This window comes from Cuculus canorus, chromosome 3 (assembly GCF_017976375.1).
Source record: "Cuculus canorus isolate bCucCan1 chromosome 3, bCucCan1.pri, whole genome shotgun sequence".
NCBI lineage: Eukaryota > Metazoa > Chordata > Aves > Cuculiformes > Cuculidae > Cuculus > Cuculus canorus.
Genome location: NC_071403.1, coordinates 14,545,135 through 14,564,966, shown reverse-complemented (window position 1 = coordinate 14,564,966; position 19,832 = coordinate 14,545,135). Strand labels below are relative to the sequence as shown.

At 38.6% G+C, this 19,832-nt stretch overlaps 1 protein-coding gene across 1 annotated transcript in view; it reads left to right on the top strand.

Moving 5' to 3' along the window:
• COL9A1 (collagen type IX alpha 1 chain) overlaps positions 1–19,832 on the top strand; it is a 68,555-nt gene that overhangs the window by 46,259 nt on the left and 2,464 nt on the right. Inside the window, exons 29-36 of the mRNA XM_054062422.1 lie at positions 4,739–4,792; positions 5,547–5,618; positions 11,058–11,093; positions 11,199–11,243; positions 12,909–12,941; positions 14,790–14,936; positions 15,390–15,444; positions 17,428–17,616. Of these exons, the coding sequence (XP_053918397.1) occupies positions 4,739–4,792; positions 5,547–5,618; positions 11,058–11,093; positions 11,199–11,243; positions 12,909–12,941; positions 14,790–14,936; positions 15,390–15,444; positions 17,428–17,616 (631 nt within the window). The remainder of the gene's footprint in view (positions 1–4,738; positions 4,793–5,546; positions 5,619–11,057; positions 11,094–11,198; positions 11,244–12,908; positions 12,942–14,789; positions 14,937–15,389; positions 15,445–17,427; positions 17,617–19,832) is intronic.

Here is a 19,832-nt window from a genome sequence, read left to right as displayed (position 1 = left end):
CTAAACCTAAGTCTTGTGATGGATGTGACTAAACTTTCTGACCTTAAACAATTCTGCAGCATAGTGTGTGCAGAGTAGCACTTTCTCCTCTCTCATGGACTATAAATCACAGCCAAACCTCATTAGCATCTCCAAGTCTCTCCAGTTCTCAAACTATCTACACCTGTTTTTCCAAACTGCATGCTCACATTCCTGCCTGCTACATCACTCTTTACCACTCCACCTCCAACAAGAATTTCCTTTGAGTTTTGGGCCTGCTAGACCTCTGGATGTTAGCAGATATCCCAATGTTGGCTTCTCCTAAGCAGTGTAGACAGTAACCTGGGTAAAAAAATGCACTTGTTATGGAGTTAGTGTACTAAAGCTGTTCTAGACTTCAGTTAACGCTATAGGTGTGGCCAGTATGAAAGGGCTCTGTCCTTTATACTTGGCTACAATATCACAGAATGACAGGTACTGGGCTGCTGCTTGTGTCCAAAGCATGGCATAGGCATAGTGTGCGATGTACCTTCCTCTTAACTATCTCTTACCATTATCCTGAGCAATACAGTTATAATTATTGCGCTGAGAAAGGTACAAAGGTACATTTAAAATCTCGGAGAAAGTTTGCTGCATATTTACTCTTCTAGCAAATAATATATTATAGTTTAGGTGATTTTTAGTGTTGTATTTAAGGTCAAACAAAGACTCTTGTTGGTGCTTCCATGTATAAATCCTTGGACTTAAATTAAGAATTCTTCTGAGATTTGGGATAAAAATATTGTGATAAGTTAAAGCCTCTCAAGCCTATAAACAATAAATGGGTTACATTTTGCAAAACATTTTGGAATACTAAGTTTAAAAAGTCCGTTCCAAAATTTATTCCTGATTCTCTATAGCTAGGCAATTGAATATACTAAAAATTGGCATGATATGTTTTATAAAAACAAAATTATTCAGTAGAGGAGAGTTTATTACAGTATACACTGTGAATTGCCTATCAAGAGATTCTAAATAGTATTTCAATTATCTGGGCTGATAAGTGAGATGCAAATTACTTGAGGAATATTCTCAATCTTGTTATTGTTCCATTAACAGAGGCATCCTTAATAGGATCAATTGGTCAACAGGTAATCAATAAACCAGTAGAAGAAATAGTTTTAACGAAAGAATGCATTGTGTAACTGCCTGTGGGAATTCTGCATAAGAGTTGAGATCTAACAGCACCACTAGAGAGACATGACATCCTCACTTGAACGTACTGAGTGGTCCAGCAATCCTGCCTTGAGACAAAAGGAAGGTAGATTTTGTTATTAACCACAACACAGCGCATCAGTTGTGGAAAGACTACATCCTGGTATTGTTCGGTACTTTGGTGCTGTACCACCAGTTCATACCCTACCATTTCACGTGCTCCTTGCTGTCCTTGAGAGAATGACCTTGTCTTCAGCAGTACTTGAATGTCCAACAATGGATACCTAGCAGAAGCCAATTGCTTGTACTGTAAAGGTGCTGGAGCAGTCCTGAATATGCTTTTGGTCCAGGCTCTCTAGCATCATTGGCTGAAACAATCTCTATACAGTGGCCGTGCTTTAAAGTACTTCAGAGGCCAATTGTGGTGGTGATACCAAAACCACCAAAATAAAACTCTCTAAGATTTGTTTTTGAGTTTTAGAAAGCAGACATCCTTTATCAGGCCTGGGCAGCATGAGGGAGTAGTCTCCATCAATCATGAGTAATGAGACAACAGCTGGTTACAGAATCTATTTCCCACTTACATCCATATGTATAAATTTTCCCAGAAATCTTATGCATATTCTATTCCTTTCCAAGGTCTAATTTTAATGTTATTATGAAACTTTGCAACAGTCAAAACTCTTGCTAATTTGGAGCTGGCTCCAGCTCTCTACTTGACCTTGCCTTTAAGACAGCAAAGTCCAAACAGAGGTGATTAGAGAAGAAGACACAGCCGTTCAGCACAGATCATAGGTCACACAAGATGTTATCATCTTCAAAGAACGAACAATGTCTGGGAAAAATCCACCATTTTAAAAGAAAACATGCAATTAGCAGGACATTCTATCTGACTTTCAAAGAACACAATTACTTAGATGAAACTTTACTTTAGCTTAAATAACAAAATATTCCACTTTTTGTAATAGTAACTACTTCTTGTATCAATGGGAGTCTGCATGCTGCCTCCCTACATTGTTGGCCAGGAAAGTTCAAGCCAGTGCACTCTACACCAAAGTAGTTACTTTCCATTTCAAAACTTTCCACCTGTAGGAAAAGTAGGAATTTTGAAGGGTTGCAAAAGCACATAAAAATATCCGGATTCTCTTTTTTGTTTATTTGTTTATTAAAACTGGTGCAACGTGCCCATTGATTTGTGAGTGACTTGCAGCTATGGACTGTGTTATATATAGGGCTGCCATGTAAGAAAGAGAGGCTGAGGACGTGGCCAAGCTGCCTTCTGTTCTGATTATTTGCTATGAGTAACTTAGAGCACAGAGGAAGGTTTAATCTGTCCCAGTATGAATGTTTATGGCGGAACCAGTTATTATCAAAACCCTCTTATAGGATGTGGAGAAAATGTGGATGCTTCTAGGACTTGACTTGTGATGTATTTTAAATGCTTAGGATATGACTTGTGATGCTTAAATGCGTACATAAGGACATTTCAAGATGACTTTTTTACTTCATCTCCTATGAAGGGAACCAAGAGTTAACTAGCTTAATGTGACTTCTCTCCCAGGGCCATTTCAGTCACATATAACTTGGTGGAAGCTTTACAGTCTTTTAAGTTACACTATGGGCCAATGGAATTCCTGACTATTCTTTGGGTTACAGTTCCCCTCTTGCTAAAACACTACTTCTCCAGATCCTGTGGTGGCCCTTAGTTTGAAGTAGTCTGTCCTTACAGACATTATGTCAATGTTTATGGGAAGTACTATCCTCTTGTACTCCAGTCTTCTGTGAACTAACCTTCTTTTTTAACCCCCTTAGAAAAGCACTGGTGTTTGAAAAAGTGCCTGTAGTGTGTATTTGACAAATGATTTTATTTTTTCATTTAAAACAAAATGGAAGAGTTTCCCTGCGTTCTGTATGACCAGCAGAACCTTTGATATGCTTAAGAGGTGTATTATATGATTCTAAGTCTATGGAAGGTGACATTGCTTTTGTTTTATAGCTGTATAGCAATCAAACATGAATGTTATGGTATGTATGAGGAGATGAATTTCTAACAGTGATCATAATTCTAATCCTTCTCTTTCCTGCATCAGTAGTATTCTAGATCAGAGATGTACTACAGAATTATGTGATTAAATACAGATTTTCAAAAAGGTTTATGCATCTTCTGGGTTGTAAGATGAAGGTGATTTGGGGGGCCTTTATTTTTTTTATTTTTTTTTAACAAAAAAATGCTTCTAGAAATTATGCAAAGTGCTTTAAAAGGACAGCGATTTTAACACCATAGGATACTTTGAAGGAAAAGAATGGAATAATCTGTTTAAGTTTGGTTCTCTGATCTCTCCAGGATACCTAATTATTTTTTTTCAACTTCAGAGTTAGTTTTCCTAAGCTCGTGTGAGAATTTGTCACTGCATTTATGACCTGGTGCAGAAGGCCATTTCTGCCATCTTATTTTATTGTTGTGTATGTCATAATATCTCACAATGCTTTTCTTAGTATGAAGAAGATATCTATATTTAAAACAATGTGTTGAATATAGCACCAGAATGTTTAGATCTGATTTTATTCAAGATTTTTAAGTTACATGTAACAGATTATCTCCTTACGCATCTGTTAATTTAAATTCTTGATATTTTGTGATCTGAAATGCTATATCATGCTTTTATAGTGAGTACGCCTTATGTATTCACACAGTAAAAGTAAGAAAAGTGTCTGAAGTGCCACTTAGGCTGGTGTTGGGACAGTTTTTGAAGTTACCCATACAGGTATATATCTGTACATGTGAGAGTAAATGTATAAAACTTATTATGCTGCTCTGAAAGCTTTAATCATAAGAGACAAAACCCTTTTGAGAAAAGTACTTTAGTTTGAAGATCACTCAAAATCTTTGAAAATTTGACTTAGTGTCAGGTTTACCCAGAATACATATTCATGTGGCTGCATTAAGGGATGGAGTTTTAACAGTAATGTGTGATCATCTGAAATGAAGATATAAAGCCAGTTAGAAGCATATGTATATTTATTACTATTGTGAACAGGGATTTTTAAAGGTTACCCTTCCCTATCACAGTCTAGACTTTTTCTTTAAACCAAATGGGTTTGTTAAGCATGACTTCTGCATGTGTCTTTCACATTTGTCTGTTGTTTATGTAGGATCGTGGGCTTTTCAGTATATGGTCATGTGGGAGTTCAGTTGATTAAACTTAGCCAAATCCTAAAGCTAAGCATGCGCACTAGAGTTGTCTTAGTGATGTAGCTGTGTTTATGACAGGTAACTCTCACGTGTGATCCCATGAAGGGGATTTAATTGTGCATAATCATTCAGCAGAGTGAATTAGTTAATGACAACTGAATATTATATATCATTGTTAATTAAATATGTTTACATTTCTCAGGAAGGTTCACTATTTTTATTGCATGTGATATTGTCTCACCAATAAATAGAAGTCTTGATTAAAGATAACTGTTAAGTAGTGTAATTCAATAAACAGTAGGGAAAAAAAAAATATTTCCTGTTCACAGGAAATATTTCAGGAAGTAATGGTGTCATTTTATTTCCTTTAAGGGTAGCAGAGGAGAGCCAGGTCCTGTGGGTCCTCCAGGTTTACCAGGGAAATTGGTAAGCAGTTTATTTCCATATTCAGTGCTCATGTTTAGTTTCAAGGAGTTAAGGTATCATCTGGAACTACACTTACCCATTTATCCACACAAGGAACTGAAAATAACGTTGAAATGAGCAATAGCTGCGTTTATTTTTCAGTCCTCTGTGACTGGGCTAATATTAGCAAACACTGTTTCAAAGTATATGGAGATATGTGGGACATTTTCTTCTGTTTAAAAAACCATAAATCCTGTAATGTGCAAAGCTGGGTTGCATGCTCCTGTGTGGGCTGTGTGTACTCGGGGAACAGGAGCAGTGAAAGGCTGGCTTTTGCTAACAGCTATGTGAAACTAATGAATGGAGCAGATTATGAATGCCACCTTTTACCAGTGCTTCAGCAGTATTTACACAGTAACAGTCAGAAGCATAGGTGGGGAGGATTTGGCTGAAAGAGCCTGCTGTTACAGAGAAATCACACAGTACAAGATCTTAAGAAGTATTTTTAGGAGAACCAGACTATCGTCGTGGGACTGGAGGGTGGAAAGCCCTGTAAGCCATTTCTGTTGTGTTTGCTTGCAGTAAAATCATAATAAGATTCTGCTTAAAGGGCTGTATTTTGGATCAGCTCTATTTTCATCAGGTAATCCTCTCTCATCAAGTTAGGACTGCTCTGGGAATAAGATTCTGCCCCATCTGCTTGCAAGGGTGTGACCTTTAGTTGTTCATTCTGAAACAGATTGGGTAAGTTTATAACCTTCACTTATTTTTACAGGGTCCCCAGGGTGATATTGGACTTCCCGGACTGCCAGGTCCTCCAGGCCTACCTGGTGTTAAGGGTGACCGGGTAAGAAATACACACAAGCATATACAGACTGCAGTTTGGTGTTGGGAGCAAATATAATAATTTGAGCATTTTTTTAGTCTTTACATGAATTAATGTTTGGTTTCTTGGTTTGTGTGTAGATTGTTAACCACTTGAAAGCACTGCTCTAGGTATCCATTAACTACTTGTAGCTTACAAAATAAATGGGAAAAGTCTTGACAGTGTACTGCTGTAAATATTGCAGATCATTGACTCGGCCAGATCTGAAATTCTAAGTCGGGGTCTCTAGTCACTAAAGAGCTTTGGAACTTTGGACCTGGTCTGCAGTAGATACAGTGCTTTTTACCTGTGTTTTAGGACCTGCTATGGAAATGCACAGATTAATGCAGCTACTGAGAAAGCTATACATATGTCTACAGTTACAGGATAGAAGTACTACTTCTATTTTGTTAGGAGGGAAGAACTGGGCCCTGGGGATCTCACTTTCTTGCACCTATAGTGCATCTACAATTAATTGGTGGTCCTTCTCATTAGTTCTTTCCCATGTAGGTGATGTTTTGGTTAAAAGCCGTTGACTAGTTCCCAGAGCCAGGAAAGAAAATTGAAATGGATATTTTAATTTATGCAAATCACTCTTTGCCAAACTTAATTTGTTTGCTAAAACTTCAACATCGATGCTGTTTAATACTCCTAATCCTGTTCCTAGGATGCCAGTCACAACCCTCCTTGTTTATTTTGGAGGGGTGAAGGTTAGTCCATGCAACCATGCTAACTATCCTGTATAGGATGTATTTAGGAATGGTAAACAGGTAGGTTTAATTGAGGAGATATTAACCTGCATTTATAGCTCTGCTTGTTCGAGGGACTATGATGGATTAAAAAGCCCTGGAGATTTGATAGCATAGTGTCCAATTTCAGAAATCAGTGGATATATAGTTTCGTCAATTCTGGGCCTAATAAAATAGGGAGTAAGTTAATAGGCAGGAGTGGTAGCTCTAGGTGTAGTGTGAGGGCTGGTAATAGTTGTTAGCATGACTTTTAAGGATAGTCCATTTCTGTTATCTTTTCCTGTATCTGTCCACAGGTAACTGCTTCTATAATTGTGTCATTAAAGAGGACATTTATATACAGTTGGGGCATGAGAAACTGTTTGCTCTGCCTTTTGATCTGAGTTTGTTCTTTTGATGACCACACAGGTGTTTTCCTTTGAATAATTTGTTACATTACATTCAATAGAGATTTTGTCATCTGGTGTCACAGAAACAAGGTGACTTTTATTTGCCTTTACCGTTTTGTGAGTATCGGTCATTGTTAGGTTTTGTCTTGGTTTTCCCAATATCCCTGTATTCAAATCAATTTTAAACATGTGTAGTGCAAAATGTACTATAGTTACATATTGATTAGCATAAACAAAAGACTGGGTGTTTCCATCCCGTGCATTGGGCTTGTTGATGTGTGGACCAAAGTTCATCCATGCAGTTGATAATTACTTGTGCGAAATGGATAAGCAATCATCTGATCTCCAGGGGAGGTATGCTGGTGTCATTCCTGGTATTGCTTCTGAAAGCAATAAAACAACACAAGTCTTATTGGGATTTTTATGGACTGCTTACCCCTTGTAGTTAGTGGCTAGGATGATCCACCGGGTACTAACATAATGTTTAGCTCTGTTGCTTTCTTCTGCTTCCTAGGCCAAAGGGGTTTGTTAGTGTCATTGAGGTGGTGCCAATTTGTGGTATATCTGCCCTAATGGGTTTCCCTCGTTGAAGATCAATGGGATATATTTTTACATCTGATGGAGGTGCTCCTAAGGTGCTGATAGAAAGAACATTGGAGTGACTGGGCTCCCTGTTACTTTGTACTGGTTATTCAATCAGAGAATTACTTTAGGTAACTGAATATCCCAGTGGGTGTTGAGTGGATTAAGTATCCTTTTTTTATTGACCATTTACTCTTTCTACTATCCTATTTTATTGGGAATAGTAGAGAGTATGAAGTACCCATTGAATATCTTCCTGCTTTGCCCATTCCTGCACTTTCTTGCTGGGAAAATGTGAGCCATTGTCACTTTGGATGATATCAGCAACTGGTAGATATGAAAACCAACAGGATAGTCCCCTGATGGTTTCCTAACTATTAGCCTTTCAATATTTAGTTGCCATAATTAGACCTGAGATGACTTCCACTCCTGTTAGGATATTCCCAAGGAAGGTTTAAAATGGACCAATGTCATCAATTTGCTGTGTTGACCATAGGAGTTTTCCCTTTCTTTGAGATGTAGGGGTGGTGCTTTAGCAGGGTGATCTGTTTGCACTTTTAATTTACATTGGGGGCATTCTGCAAAGATGATTTCATGTTTTCTTGTCTAGAGGTTAACCTTTTGAGCTGCAGAATAAAGTGCTTCTTGGCCTATGCAGCCTAATTTATGGTGCAATCATTTTCCCAGTCAGTACCACTTGGGATCTGGCACGTCTGCTGTTTTCATTTCCTTAAGTCTGGCTAATTCACCTCTCTGTTGGTTCCATTATGTGCCTGGCTGGTCATTTTCACATGGTCTTTTACCTATCCTAGTTTAAATGGCACTTGTCTAGGTATATCTAATAACCATCAATCTTCAGTTCTCCAAACTGGACATGTATTTACTTTGCAACCTAGGGCTTCCCATTGGCAAAGTCATTGTGCAGCATCTGCCCACATGGTGTAGGAATTGACACAGATTACTTATGCTCCATTTTGTGCTGCTAAAACAACTGCACTTAATTCTTCTGCTTGTGCACTACCTTCACCTTTTTCTACTACTCATTTGCCAGTGCTAATGTTTAATGCAGCAGCCTTAGGCCACCATTTACCGTTCCACTGTCTTTGTGGAAGCAGCGGTGAACCAAATGCCTTCAGTTTGTGTTCTCTCAGCGAGGGGAAGTGCATTTAGAATTGGCGAAGTTTTAAATGCCTGGTTTAGTGATAATGGATTGGTATTTATAGGTATCTATAATGTGGAAACTTTCGTAAGTCCTTCAATCAATTGCATTTTTTTCCCTGCTCCCATCAGGTAGTTGTACCATTTCTTGTTAATGGATTTCTGTGCAATTCCTCTCACAACTGCTTCTGGCAAATTAAATGGCTCTCTAGTTTGGAAAGGTTATCCCTGGTGTATTTCCTCAACTTGTTTGACTGCTTGAACTAAAGACAAAAATCCCTTTTCTCACTGGGAACATCTCTGTTCTGCCTCTTTAAATGCAATTGAGCTAAATATTAAAGGCCTTTTTGGCTTGTTTGACCAGTTTAGAATAGGTCACGATAAGTGCCATGTTCTGCAAAACCCCATTCTGCTGTAATAGGGTCACAGGAGTGTAACGGCCCCTGTGGCTGATATGCTTTTAATTCCTGTGTTAGGATTTTGACTGGTTCTTCACGTTCTGGGTTCCGCTTCCACTGTTTTCTTAAAAGCGAAACTTGGAGAGTATTTATGCCGACATCTTATGGAGAATGGCTAAACCCAAGCATTTACCACTTATACTGCTTCTGATCCACACATTTTGAAGTGGTTTCAGACCCTCTGTTTCTGTCTATGCTATTAAATTGAACAGTACCAGGCCAAGACCCAGACCTTGGCAATGGAACATGACTCTTTGTGCTGTGTGTAGTGTAGCCACGGTACAGTTTTGGCTGATGCTGACTAGCAGTTTTGCAAACAGTTCCTGGGCATGGTTTGAGAGGGATGTTTACGAATAGATAAGCAGTATGTCTCCTTGCTGTAAGAAAGATGTTGAGGTCCTGGAGTGTGTCCAGAGAAGAGCAACGAAACTCATGAGGGGGCTGCAAAACAAGGAGCAGCTGAGGGAACTGGGGTTGTTTAACAAGCCTTGAGAAGAGGAGGCTGAGGGGAGACCTTATTGCTCTCTACAACTACCTGAAAGGAGGTTGCAGATAGGTGGGTATTGGTCTCTTCTCCCAAGTGACGGGACAACAGGGAATGGCATCAAGTTTAGATTGGACAGTAGGAAAAATTTCTTCGCAGAAAGGGTTCTCAAGCACTGGCAGAGGCTGCCCAGGGAGGTGGTTGAGTGACCATCCTTGGAGGTGTTTAGATGAGTGGAGGTGGGTAGATGAGGTACTTGGGGACATGATTTAATAGCAGACAGGTACGGTTGATTCAGGCAGCTTCAGTATTGATTTCTGTGTTTGCTAGTGTAATTATTACAAGCCAAGTTTTACGAAAGCCAAAGCTTCTCCCACCTCAAGCCAATCTATTGGCAGTTTTGTTCCTCTAAAGAAGTGGATAAAATGGAACCCTCCAAACATTGTAAGGTTGTAAATCAATGTCTTTTTATGTAAGTAACAGAAAACCTTAATAAGGCATGATTTTGAGAACACTTCAGACAAAATAGTTTCAGTGTTGTTTGACAAAGTTAGAATGTTAAATAGGTCTGTTATTCCCACTGCTTAGCTTTGTGAATCATTTAGTATTGGCTCTTTTTCCTCAGGAACATGAGAACAAATCTGAATTCATTACATTGTAGATGTTACATTGGTTTGTGTGCCTCTACCTTATGTGAATTAAATGGATATTTGAAATGGGAGAAAAAATACTGCATATCTGTCTGTTTTAGAACAAAATGTTTGTGCACGGTTACAGTTCTTTTGAAAAGTATATGTTTGGATATGCACAGAGTGCAAAGAAGATATAAGGATGGTGTGATTGGTTTCTAACAGAACCCAAATAATAGGATTTTCTTGTATAAGTGCGTTATTTAAATTACTATAGAAACAAATTACATATGTTTGAAGTGAGAGAGGTCATTAATTTATTCCCTTTTGGTTCCTCCCTGTCCACATAGGTGTGTTTTGGTACAGGATTTAGTACAGGATTCTAAGATGAAACAGTATAACGTTTTTGGTTTGTTTGTTTTTTTTTTAAAAAAGGAATATCAACTTTAAGGTGCAACACATTCAGCTTTGACTGTACTGGTTAAAATTCTAAAGACAGTTCTGCTCAAAACCATTGATAATTAAACTCGAGCGAGGCAGAGTGTGAGTGAACTTGGGAATGTTTCCGTGTGCTTATCCCACGTTAGCAGGGCTGGTATAGCCTACAGCAATACAGAATACTTAAGTGTGGCTGGAAAATTGATACACTTACTGGGTTTTTTTACTTATAACTTCTATGCAATTTGCAGAGCAGAGTTGTAGCAGTTGCAGAGCATCTGTGTTGTTTGCCAGTCAGAATCTACACCATCCAGTGTGGAAGTGGGTTCTATGTTCCATACTATTACTTGCATTCAGTCTATCAGCTTGATTGATTATATAGTAAAATTCAAGTGCTTTCATTGTCATTCTTAAACATTCACAGCTTTAAAGGGCTCTTGCATTAATGATAGGTGGTAGGGAGGGTTGACGATAATTTAGGATGCTTTTGAATATGCAGTGGCTAATTACTTTTTTTTATCTTTAACATTTTAGGGTTCAGTGGGTGAACCAGGACCTAAGGGTGAACAAGTAAGTCATGCTACAGGTCATGGTACTTCCAACATGCTACCAAATGCTGCAGTACATTATGTTCACTAAATCTGAAGGCTGATAGCATGTCTTTCTTTGATATAGGGTGTGCCTGGAGCAGAAGGAGATGGAGGAGAAAAGGGTGACTTGGTAAGGCATTATTTTCTCTTCATCTGATCTATTATTTTGTTATTGTAAACTAAAACTCCAAAGTATTATTGGAATGCTTCAGGCGTATGTGTTGATCACTGACAGTCTTGTTTCAGTTTTATACTAACTGAGCATTGCAGAGCACAGCAGTTCCATTAGCCTGGTCACACCATTCCTGCTGTTTTGAATGAATTCTGATATATGGATATTCTGTTAGATGTATAATACAGTACAGACTGCTTTGAAGGGGTGTGTGTGCGTAGATAGATATGTAGAGATAACACCAAGTGTTGATATATAAATATATATATGTGTATACACAGACGTGGATAAATGCTTCATGCTTGAGGCAGCGAGGCTGAGGAGGTAGTTTAGTTCAGGTGAAACAGAGGCACAGAAAATAAATAAACTACGTAACTCGGACTTGATGGAAATATTTTGTATTGCCTTTATCTTTGGAAATAAGATGTAGCAACTGGCTGTTAGGGAGAGGGAGAATGGTGTGGGAAGAGGCTGTGGCAGTATGGTACTGCTGGAGAAAGGTGTATATACTGCAGGAATGCGGCACATTGTGAATTCACATGGGTGGTGCCTGGGTCGTGTGCCCTTTGGTAAAGAGAATTTGTTTTCCTGCAGAAAAAGAGATGTTCTAATCTAGTGGCTCCGATGGGGCCCCACCCAGCAAAGCCAGAACGTGCGCTTTAAAAAGGAAGTAAACTGCTCCCTATTTTAAAAAAATGGTATCAAATTGTGTGCTGGAAATGAGCACTTTTCTTTCCTCTACTCTGCAATACTGAAAGGCTTTTAAAGTTAATTAACAGCCCCAGTGAGCAAGATGCCCAGTAATGCAGCTTTACCATCACTATACAGATTCCCAGGAAGCAATACTATGGGTTGTTTAAGTGTGTTGCCAGTCAGTCTGTTTTTAAACAGATAACAGTTGTTATTTCAACTTTACTTATGGCATATTTATTAATGGACAGAGTGGCCTTTCTGACCTTTTAGAAGCCAATTATTTTACCAATGACATTTAGGAACTGGGAAAGTACAGTTTTCAGAAATCTCTCCAAAAATAATATGAAACCAGCGAAGAAGATGAGTTCATCTATTCCATAGCTGATTACAAAATTTTGAAACATTTTTTTTTTTTCTAATTCAAAGGGCAAACTAAAAAATTCCAAATAATTGGACTGCCGTTCTCAGTCAAGCAATAGAGGGATCTTGGGTTTACTCAAGCCAGGAGCCAGGGTGCTGGGAGCAGGAACTTCTAGGGGTCTGGCTTCTTCACAGCACATTGGGTAGACACCTGTGTGGTTTCTGTTGCAGTTTTGTCAAAGCTAACACAAATAACCCTGTAAAATATCCATAATTCTGTCAAACTAGAAAATCCCGATTAAATAATGTTTCTTCTGGAGGCTTCCAATCAGCTAAAGTTTTCCTGTGCTGAGATTTAAGAGGCTTATTTGTACCTTACAGAAATGTTTCTGAGAAAAAAAATCTGAAATTTAAGGTTTATAATTAACTTGAGGTGCAATTTTGCCTAAATCAACTTAATATGAGAGCTTTTTTTTTATAGTGAAAAAAATCGTGTCAATTTTACTGCATTTGTAATGTTTATAATAATGGGTACTCTCTTCTAATATAGTTTGTCTTATTTTTGCTTAGGGTGATATGGGATTACCAGGAGCAAAGGGAGCTGTAAGTATAATGACTAGCACTGTTACAGAGATACAAAGATCTAGTAGATAACATAGATGGTTGTCTGATTTAAGAAAGAAAATACAAATAATGAGCTGAGCTCTATATCACAGTTTAATTGAATGAGTTCCAACAGCATTTATTCTGTTTAAATTTTGAATATAGTTAATATTAAAATGGATTAGCTTTGGAAAAGAATTCCCGAATTCTAAGGTCCGTAAAAGAGAAGCATTATTCAACAGCAGTTTTCTGGCCAACTAATCTCTTTTTTTTTTTTTTTTTTTTTTTTTTAAATTTTTCAAAGGAAATGAATGCAGTCTTTGTACAGTAGGTGTTGTATAGAAAGGAGTCCCTGTGCAATGGCTGCGTGCAGCCTGTAATCCTTACACTGTGAAAAAGCTGGCAGCAGGACTGTGATGTCTGTGAAAGCAGAAGTATTAAGTATTTCTGGTATTTCTGGGCCAGATTATTTCTTTTTTTTTTTTTGACTTTTTTTAGAAATAACTAAATGATAGCTTTGATGGAGAAGGTGAGCAGAAGCTTTTACATCACATAAGAAAAAGTATTTGAGAGCTGAACACATTCTTTATTTCAGGATTGCTGAAGAGTGGGATTGTTACAGCAGCTGACGGTTTGGGCTATGCTACCAAGATATGGAGAGTTCTGCCTTACATTCAACTGAGGTTGAATCAACTGAGTTACTGTCAACTGAGTCTGAATGTAACAGAACGAGCTGTGCTTGTGTTCTCAGTGGCCAGAGTGACTTTGAAGCTAAGCAAATGCAAGCTATAGAATGTGTACTAATCTAGATCTTATGAGAAGGACATGAGGAGGAGGTGGAGTAGAAGAGAAATCTGTAGTTTTATCTCCCTAGATTTTGAAAATCCTCTTCTCTTGATGAGGTCCTAGGCTGCTTGTCATCCTAGTGAGTACGTACACAGGGATGAGGATTCATCAGGAAAATTGATAACTTGCCAGGCTGGGCAAGAAGGAAATGATGGCTTCCTGGTTGTATAGTCCAAGAGGGGAATTTTGCTCTCGTCTTAATATATCTATTGAAGCATATTCTTCTGACAGGGACAGCAATTAGCTATCTGATACGCACCATAGATGGAACTGAAGTGGCTCCATCTTGTGGAGTTAACTGATACCACAGCTGAGTAATTTGCCCTGGTTTTATGCATCTCTTTCAGCAGATGTTGTGGTTTTTTTAACTCCCTTAATAGGTCTGGGAAGCCATTTAGTATTTAGGATCTTTTTTTGCTTTGGTTTGAGGATTGGGTTTTTTGGGGGCAGTTTAGGTTTTTGGGTTTTGTTCTTTTGCATTTTTTTTTCCTTTGTTAGTACTACTATTGATTGTTAGCAGTACAACAACTTGTACTGATAGTAACTCTGAGACACTTATTGGTGTACTCTCTACAAAAGAACATGAAAGGCATTTGCACCAAGCAGGATGTGGAACTTCTGTAACTTAAGGAGCACTCAACTATAAAAGTTGGATGTGACATGCACGAGGGCAGACGTAGAAATCAAGTAGAGAAAAATCTGTTCTTTGACAAAAAAAGTGTCTTGTGCATGTCACTTTGGATGCCCATGTGCATCTTGTGACAAGATATCTTATTTTTCCACTTCTCCCTTTTAAAGGAGAAATACAGACCTCGTTTTATCTTTGTAAATCACACAACCACCGAATCCAGTTGCTTATTTAAAAAGAAGCTGTTCTACAACTCTGCATCCCAGCATTCATTGCTTTGCATTTGCATATATCTCCTGTTACTATTCTGATACATCAGAATGAGTCTAACAGTAGTGTAGTAGCTCACTAAAAATCTTCTCTTTCATGGTCAGGTTGGTAATCCTGGAGACCCTGGTTCCCGAGGGCCTGAGGGAATTCGAGGACTGCCTGGCATGGAAGGGCCACGAGGCTCACCTGGACCACGAGGCTTGCAGGGTGAACAGGGTGCCCCAGGTCTGCCTGGCAGCCAAGGTCCAGCTGTAAGTACTGGTTTAGTGTGATACCTTTTGAATGCTTAGCTGCCACTCCTTTCCTTGCATCAGGAGCTACGCACACATGTGAAGTGCAAGTGCCAGAGCAGAGTTGAAAGTATGCTGTACCTCCCAACAGACACATTTATTCACCAGAAAAATCTTAGGGTTGTGTACAGTTAGATCTTTGGGCCCTCAGCTTTCACTTCAGCTCCATTTCCTATGCCTGCCCCACTCCTGTACTGTGCATGTACCGTGTCTGATACATAGCTGTGTCACACAGTATCTGCCTTACTAGTCAAACTGACTTCAGCTGAAATAGTTGCTCTTGGAAAGACTAAATGATCTCTTATTGACTTGCCAGCATTTTTTTTTTTTGCATTAGGTGCAGTTATAAAATGTACTGTGATATCAACTGTTTTTAAACTATTTTTTAAACTATTTTTTTTTTGTTAAACCTAGGGAAAAGAACCAACTGATCAGCACATTAAGCAGGTTTGCATGAGAGTCATGCAAGGTAAATATGCTAAAAAGTATTTGTTGTTTCTTGTCATTTAAATCAGGATAATCTACTGCTGTGTGGGCAACCAAGATTTTCCCACTCTTATCCAGAACAAATATCATGGCCTCAGCAGGAGAGGGGGAAGAAATTTTTTCCTCATGTGAACATGGACACAATATGAGAGAATGTTTTATATATACTTTGCAGCTTCAATGAACTGTGTTATCACTATTATTATAGTAACCAGGTGATAGAGCATAGTGTTTTTATAAAATACGTACATTTTGTGTAGAAATGACTTGCTGTGTTTACATATATAAAAGTACATGGCTTGACTGAAAGCTTGTTTTGCCATTTGTATTCATATGCTGTTAGATAACTGCAAACAAACTATGTGCAAAATCAGTACAAACCGAGGCATGTAGAGAGCCTTTCTGTAGGTAACGTACCATAAAATGAAATGAATATGCAGATATTCAATACGCTAATTGTATTTGCTTAGTTCTTCTCAACACACACAGAAATTTAGAGCTTTTCTAATTCAGTCGGGTGCATGGAATTTACTGAGTTTAAAAATTTCTGCTGCCCTGTAAGCACAGAAGAGGCTTTTTGGTACTTGCTATTGAAGATGCCCTTCGGGATATTATGCCTTTGTAGTGTTAAGAGTTTACCAGAATGAAATTACTCCTCATGTTTTAATGTAAAAATTCTCAGTAATCATCACTGTTCTTGATACTGCCCAGCGGGGTATTTTTTTTTAAAAAAAAAAAAAAAGTTCTATGAACAGGATAAAAAGGCCTTTTAAAGTGGTCTCTTGGAAGACTCAGTAATATTGAGAAGGATTATAGTGAAATCAGGTATGAAGCTTGAATTTATTCATAAATCAGAATTAGCAGTGAAGAGAAAGATATGGCAACAATCTAGACCATGTTCACTAGAGCACCCTTGAAAGCCCCTATAATTGTCAATACTGTCATGCTTAAGAAATAAAAAGAAGAAATTAATCAAAGTGTGTCCCTAGAACAATGTCAGTGTAAAGACAGCTGAAACTAAGTTCAGCTACTGAGTAGTCTTTGCCTGCAGATTGCTATCCCTGCTCTTCCTTGTGTATCTGCTAGCCATTGCTCTTGTTTTATTTCAGATCGTTCACCACTCCCCATCTTCTTAATTTTTCTTGGTTGCGGACACAAAATAATGAGTCTAGCCAAGTCACACAGACTTTAAGGCAAATGTCATGTGGAGTTGTGTGTGACTGTATCCAGAGAAAGTAATTTATAAGGAACGCTTAGAAGATGGATTTGAAGTCTAGAATAGAAATGCTTAGGAAAGAGACGACTGCTTTCACGCTTTGAGCAGTGCTCTGAAGCGGGGGATGAGGAAGAGGGAACAGACCATTCCAAGGAAAGGCAACCTGATTCTATGCCTATTCTAAGAGCTAAGCTCTTGCTGATGTATCTTAAGAAAGGAACATAAAATGTTTAATTATTTATCAACCTCAATTTGAAGATTTCTTTCCTTTGAAAAAGAAGGCCTGCACTTACTTTGCAGGCCAACGTAGAAGACTGTCTTCATGTTTTTTAGTTGCTTCTTCTTGCAAAGATGGATCTTAGTAAGGATTAAGAAGTATTAATGAAGAGAGTTATTTGCTCTTCTGAGAGGCAGCAATTGCATAACTAAGTTTTTTTTACTATATGGTTGAAATTTAAATGACAAAAAATTGTAAGAACATTTCTAAATAAACCATATACATTTCAATGATTTCAGCTTGCAAACATTAAATGTTTAAGGTGTTGGCCTCAGAGTGACCAGCTTCATAGTGTGTCTGTGTAGTTTCTCGCTAATGTAACAACTTTGTAAAGAGCATTGTACATAAGGAAAGTGCTGTACTGTAATCTGTTGGTTTCTGTAGTGGAGATTGCATGTTCTTCTTCAGTTAACATGGGAATCTCTCCATTCGGATCCACTTACTGCTTTATTCTGTCCTCCTGTTCACTGCAGAACAACTAGCTCAGCTGGCAGCCAGTCTTAGGAGGCCAGAATTTGGTGCTCCAGGTCTTCCTGGCCGACCAGGGCCACCAGGTGCTCCAGGGCCTGCTGGCGAAAACGGCTTCCCAGGACAGCTTGGACCGCGTGGCTTGCCTGGCCTTAAAGGTCCCCCTGGTGAGATCGGTCGTAAAGGTCCCAAAGGTAAGAAATTCTGTAACTGACTTTCAGTTATTGACTGCTTCCATTTTTTTGTGTATGTGCTTTTTTTGCCCAGTGGTCAAATTGGCCTGGCCTCAGCAAGACTTGTTTATAGATCTGTTTTTTGTCATCTAATCACTCATACAATATGAAAACACAATCTGCCTTGAACAAGGAGTAAGCAGATGAGTCAATTTCCTAATATTAATTTTCTCTCTTGTGGACTTTTGAGATGTGTTTTTCATATGTTGGAAAGTTCCAGTAGTGATTCTTTTTCCTCCACTCAGGCTGGTTTTGAACCTAACTTGTAGTCCTAAAAGCTAACATAAACAGTCAGATTCATTTGCTAATCTCTAGCCTACTTTTTCTAAGTCTACCCAGTTTCTCATATTACAAGTGACTGATAACAATCTGCCTCTTATTTGTATATAGTACTTGAGCCATTGCACCACGTACCACAATCTGTTGATTATTTGGCAAGAACGAATCCATAATAACCTTGACTTAACTTATACTTTACAAAAAACCTTTGATCTAAGTCTTAAGACCACTGTGTATGGGTAAGTTTCTATTCAGCCCTGGGTTCGATTTGTTTTCTTGACAGAAGGTTTTATTTAAAAATTGTATTTTTGCACAAAGCTGGTCTGCTGCTGGATTAGAGGATTCACTTTTATCTCAAGTTTTATTTGAAAGTAAAATTGGGAAAACCTCAGAGAGAAGGAATAGAATACAAACAAAGCAAACCTTAACAGGATTTTTGCTGGAGCTGTGTTAGTGTTTTCATTTAAGGTAACATCATCTGTATTAACAGAAGCAATAAAAAAAATGGAGATACAGAGGTGGTCTGATATACTGAATGTGATTCAGCACACAATAGGCTGCACTGTCTATACATATTAAAAAGATCTACAGAGCACAAACAAAACCCCAAACAAGCAAAATCCTTTGTTTCCTATCTTAATTGTCATCAAATTCCAAGTTACCTTATAGTAGCCTTGAAATGAAATTACAGATATAAGAGAAGCAGTGAATGCTGTCATGTGCAAGAGCGATCATGATAGTACATGGCAGGAACCCTGAAAAAAATCTCAGTGATTCATTCTGTTTTCCTGGTAGTTATCAGAGTTTCACAGAGATGAACTGAGTTCCCCATCTATTTGGGGAGTTGTCTAAGACGGGAATGAAAGGGAAAGGATACCTAGGACATGTGGTAAAAGGAGGAGGATGTTGAGAATGGTTTAGAAGAGCATGGTAAAGAGAAGAGAGACACACAAGGATGTGATACCATGAAAGAGAGCAAAAGAAGAATGTACAGTGATTTTAACTGCATCAACAACAAGTGAAAAAGAGTTGTCTCAAGGAAGGAGGTTGTAGTGACTTTAATGAGCAGGCTGGGGTAATGAAGGAGGGCAGAATCAGAAATAGAAGTTGGAGAAGTTTGGAATAACCAGCAATAAAGAGTATTCCGAAGTGTTCGATAGCTGGTAACAGCAGAAGTATATATGCAGTATATATACCTGACATCGGTGCTTCTGGTAGCTACAATGATGAAGACAGGCTGAATCTCCATACAGACTAAGCAGCCTGAAGCATAGAGATAAGATGCCTCCTCTAGCACCCTGTGTGTATCTTCACAAGTCTTAAAAGGACTGGCTGACGGAACTGGGATTGTTCAGCCTAAGGAAGAGGAGGCTGAGGGGAGACCTTATTGCTCTCTACAACTACCTAAAAGGAGGTTGCAGAGAGGTGGGTGCTGGTCTCTTCTCCCAAGTGACAGGGAAGGGACAGGACAAGAGGGAATGGCCTCAAGCTGCCTCAGGGGAAGTTTAGATTGGACACTAGGAAAAATGTCTTCACGGAGAGGTCTCTCAAGCACTGGCAGAGGCTGCCCAGGAAGATGGCTGAGTCACTATACCCGAAAGTGTTTGAAAAGCAGGTAGATGACGTGCTTGGGGACATGATTTAGTAGTAGACAGGAATAGTTGAATTTGGTGATCTCTAAGGTATTTTCCAAACTTCTGGTTCTATTGAAACGTGGATTTTGGAACCAACTCCTGCGTTTCTTTACAGAGCTTCCTGCTTTCTACTGTGCCACTTCTAGGCAAGCTCCAAACGTAACAGTCTATTCCAGCTCTCCTCACTGTAACGCAAGAAAGTATGGAAGTATAAAATAAATCTTATTCAAACATTATTAGGCACATACGTACTTGTGACTTTTG